This window comes from Etheostoma cragini, chromosome 2, assembly GCF_013103735.1.
Source record: "Etheostoma cragini isolate CJK2018 chromosome 2, CSU_Ecrag_1.0, whole genome shotgun sequence".
Classification (NCBI taxonomy): Eukaryota; Metazoa; Chordata; class Actinopteri; order Perciformes; family Percidae; genus Etheostoma; species Etheostoma cragini.
Window position 1 is genome coordinate 26672361 of NC_048408.1, and position 4789 is coordinate 26677149.

A 4789-nucleotide genomic window follows, 5' to 3' on the forward strand; every position below is an offset into this window, starting at 1 on the left:
CTCTCTCTCTCTCTCTCTCTCTCTCTCTCTCTCTCTCTCTCTTTCTCTCTCTCTCTCTCATTCTCATTCTCTTTCTCTCTCTACCACAATCAGCTCGATCAGAAGCCCAGTAAACTTTTGTAGCCCATTCCTCTCCAGGGTTAACCATGGCGCTTCAAGCGAGAGCTCTGGTCACCTGTAAATGGCTCGCGGAGGCTGTGAAGGTCCAGGGGAAAATGCGCATCTTGGACACTTCTTGGTTTTTGCCCAAACTTCGACGCAACGCCAGGAGCGAGTTCAAGAAGAGGCACATCCCGGGCGCAGCTTTCTTTGACATAGATCAGTGTTGTGATAAAACCTCTCCTCTGGACCACATGCTCCCGTCGGAGAAGATTTTCGCAGATTATGTCGGGAATTTGGGAATAGAGCGCGACACGCACGTCGTGGTGTACGACGCCAGCAAGTTCGGCGCGTTCTCGGCGCCCCGGGTGTGGTGGATGTTTCGGGTGTTCGGACACAGCGCGGTCTCGTTGCTCAACGGGGGGTTCGGGAACTGGGAGCTGGAGGGTCGACCAGTGAGTGACCAGTACGTCAGACCAACACCGTGCGAGTTTAAAGCCTCCCTGAACCGCTCCTGGATCAAGAACTATGAGGATATCCTGAATAACCTGGACACCAGAAGGTTCCAGGTGGTGGACGCCCGGCCTGCAGGCAGGTTCAGAGGACTGGACCCGGAACCCAGAGACAGTGAGTTGTCTGCAGCTATGACGGTGTTAGGCTACGTTAGGTGCAAGTGCACTAAATTATAAATCCCATGTCTAATTAACAACAGTGGGCACCGTGTAATAATTAATCTTCCATTCATAGGCTACCCCATAACTGAGTTGCAGGTTGGGGTGCTCATGAGATCAGAGTGTTTTGAGTGAAGAAAATGTAGCAGACACTGAAAGATTTTCATTAATTGCCTTAATTTTGTATTTAGGGCTACAAGTATAGCCCCATATGGTTAAAAAGGGTTCACAGACAGTGAGATATTGAGGGATAGGTATGCAACATGATCAAACTAAGACTATTTCTCCCATCAAATCACAACCCGGATTCTGGTTAAGGCATGTTATGTTGGCATGCCTGTGTTGAACTAACACCCTCTGTAGTAACTGCTCCATTAATAATTAATCCAAGGCCTTATTGATCGCAAAAATCCACTTACATGTGTTTAAGCTTCACTGATCAGATGCTGTTCACTCATTGATCAGATCCGTAGAAGCAGATATACCGAGACATTTATTATGCAACATCTACAGTATATCTATATTCAATTCATAAACTATGTCCCAATGTTGCATCACAAAACATTGTGTAAATAAAAAGTAACTCAAGTCTAAACACTTTAAAGCAAGTAGTCCTTCAGACCTGGAGCCCCGGTACCTGAGTAACAGTAACACACATGGAGCTACAAATTTAAATAGCATTGCTATTGTTAACTTTTCAGAACATAGTAAGCTATAAAGATGAATTATAATTTTTTGACATTTATTTGTTATTTTCAATCAGTTTATATACTTCTAAATACATTATTTGAATTATGTGCTGACTTACACACAAACTACTGAGAGTGCTGAATGGCTGGCACTTTAACCACTCACAAATTAGTCAGCACAGAGCTTAGTGAGTGATAAAGGCGTGCATTTTTATCTACAATCACTGACCCACATGCGCACAGACACACACACACACACACCCACACCCACACTGCAGGACAATAGAAGGGAGACTGGATGGGTTAGAATGTAGATATTGGATTTGATATGTTGATCTTTACAGAAAGTCTACAGTGATAAGACACCCATAGTACGCGCCTTATCTTATTCCATACACCCTTCCCACCCACAAACCCATGTGCCCATTCACATGTGAAACTCCTTTTGTAAAAGCAGTCTCAGCACTGAACCCTGACCTCAGGCCAAATGAAATGTTGCCAAAGAAAATGTTTTCCCTTGGTGTCAAAACAGTCGCAGGATTCCCCTCTATTGAAAGACTTCATCCCATGTGGGGGAAATTACTCCCAGTGTTGTCATTGGCGAGGTCGGTGACCCCAGTCAGCTGATCACTGGCAATTCCAGGCTTTTTATGTGGGTTGGCAAAAAAAGGAATTAAATTAAATCACCAACTCTAAAAGTTTCAAACTACTCATGAGTTTCTTCAATTAAAATCCTTTGTGGAGCAGGGCTTTTTTGTACTAGGTGTTCCTGTTAATCTGTCCATCTCCTGTAAATGGCCTATTAAAAGTTAGCACACGTCGAAATGATTAAATAATGAATCTCACTCTCTTTCTGATCAACAGACACAGAGCCAGGCCATATCCCCGGCTCCATCAACATGCCCTTCCACTCCTTCCTGTCCCCGTCGGGTCACTTCCTGCCAAAGGAGCATCTCCAGGTTCTGTTCGCCCAGGCTGGCGTGGACCTCAGCCGCCCTATTTGTGTCTCGTGTGGCTCGGCCGTGACTGCGTGTATCGTGGCGTTGGCGGCTCACGAGTGCGGGCACCCGGGGGTGTCGGTGTACGACGGCGGGTGGTCGGAGTGGTACACCCGCGCCGTGCCCGAGCACGTCATATCTGAAGGACGAGGGAAACATTTGTGATTGGGTCAGGATAGCAGGAGGTGTGGTCGGTGGGTTGAGACTGGATCAGACTGGTACTGGAGAACAAGAAAAGAAGGGTGACGTTCTTTGATTGTTTTTAGGTGCTAAGGTTTAAAGGAATAGTTTGGCATTTGGGAAATACTTTCTGCTTCTTTGCTGTCTTGGAAAGAATAAGACGAGAAGATTGATGCCACTCGTCAGCTAGCGTGACTCTATTTCTAGTTCTAGAAAATCTTCCATCCAGCACTATTGTACCTGAATAATTTACACGTTATATTTTGTGTTTTTAATCGGTGCACAAAAAGAAACGGAGAAAGAGCCCGAGCCATGCAAGCTGTTTTCCTCCGCCCCCAGTCTTTATGCTATGCTAAGCTCATATTCTCATTTAATTCTCAGCAAAAAAATATCAAACTATTCCTTTGACAAAAAACAGTGGGTAATCCAGGCATTCATCACTAAGGGACAGCTCTTTCGTTCCAAACACCTTACATGACTTGACTAAAGAGATGGCAATATAAAAACACTAAACTTGACTTTATAATCCGTTTTAAATCCGGAAAAGATTTGTTTACAGCTGTAATGCTTATGTTGAAATTAATTAAAGATGGACAATCTCATGGACTGTTACTCTTCATGAAATATATGTAAGTATCCATTTTGAGGGGCTTTATGTTAGAAGGTATACAAATCTGATCTGAGGGCAGTGTCTAGTTTGGCAAGCTGGTAGAAAAGTACGCTTTACATTTGACCTTTGGAATTCAGACCTTTGAGCAGATTGCTGATTAGACACACACACACACACACACACACACACACACAGACACACACACACACACACACACACACACACAATAGTACAAATATTCTTTGATTGCAATAAAAACAATAAGAAACAAAACACGTTCAAAAGCGTTTAAAAAAAAGTATTATACTTAGTACTACTACTACCTCTCAAACACGTTTAAGAGCATTTAAAAAATGTATTATACTAAGTACTACTACTACCTCTCACACAGATCCCAATAATAAAGAGGACATTGTCAAAACAGCTTAAATTTAAAGAAGGGAAATGAAACCTTGACATTTCCCAACTTCCCTTTGTTAGTTTTCAAGCAGACACTAAATCAGTCTACTTGGAGTGTATTCTCGTTTACGGCTGTTGTACAAATAGCACAGAAATGAGTAAAGAATTCTTCTACTTCTTGATCTCTGCTGTTCCAGCCTGAGGGAGTAGCCGCCTCATCCTGGCCCTAACTGGTAAGTGAGCGTGTTGATCTGATAAAGAAATTATTCTGTTATCTCGCTGGGAACATGAGGTCCTCTGACACTGTGCTGAAGATGGACCAAGCTATGGGAGAAATACAATGCCAACACTGTTCTCAGATCAAACTTTAAAAATATAGAACCACACATAATCTTTTATACCATTCACACCATTATACCATTCATCTTTGGAATTGCTTAGTGAACAATAGATAAAGGCCTTTCTATTTTCTAACAACAACATTATGTTCTGGATTTTAACTGACACAAACAAACCTTGCTAATGAAAAATATCTTGTTCAGGATGGTAACATTATACAGTTTGCACTTGAGGGCAGCAAAACATCTTACAACATCCAAACGTGCTTATTCAAACCCAAACATCATCCTTTTTCTAAACCTAACCAATTTGGTTTCAGTCCTTAGTGTAAACCTACGGTGGCTGACAGGGGCAAACACACTGTAACTTACTGAAACACACGCAAATAGACAAAAGACAAGCTAATTAAGAAAAGATCTTCATTATTTTGACAACACATAAGCACTATTTAGCAAACACGCTGCAAATACACACAACACAACCAAATACACAAACACGCTGCAAATACACTTCAAGGTCCCATAACATGGTGCTCTTTGGATGCTTTTATATAGACCTTAGTGGTCCCCTAATACCATATCTGAAGTCTTTTTCCCAAAATTCAGCCTTGGTGGAGAATTACAGCCACTAGAGCCAGTCCCACAATGAGCTTTCCGTAGGACGTGCCATTTCTGTGTCTGTAGCTATAAAGGAAAAGAAAGGGGGGGCAAGGTGGAGGATGGGGGTGGGACATTAACCAACTGCCACTTTGCTCATTTGAAAGTCATGATGTCTCTCTCTCATGCGGGGGGGGGGGGGGGGGGG

The 4789-nt window shown here is 42.9% G+C and overlaps 2 protein-coding genes across 4 annotated transcripts in view; both read left to right on the plus strand.

Annotated features, from left to right (window-relative positions):
- The first annotated feature begins 61 nt into the window (after positions 1-61).
- On the plus strand, positions 62-3239 carry LOC117952538 (3-mercaptopyruvate sulfurtransferase-like). The gene is made up of 2 exons (XM_034884898.1): positions 62-726; positions 2324-3239. The coding sequence occupies exons 1-2, from the start codon at positions 147-149 to the stop codon at positions 2620-2622; spliced, it is 879 nt and encodes a 292-aa protein (XP_034740789.1). The 5' UTR covers positions 62-146; the 3' UTR covers positions 2623-3239.
- A 362-nt stretch (positions 3240-3601) lies between these two features.
- LOC117952358 overlaps positions 3602-4789 on the plus strand; it is a 31081-nt gene continuing 29893 nt past the window's right edge. For all 3 annotated transcript variants that reach the window (XM_034884579.1, XM_034884612.1, XM_034884604.1), the window contains exon 1: positions 3602-3879. The gene's annotated coding sequence lies outside the window, so the exon portion shown is untranslated. The remainder of the gene's footprint in view (positions 3880-4789) is intronic.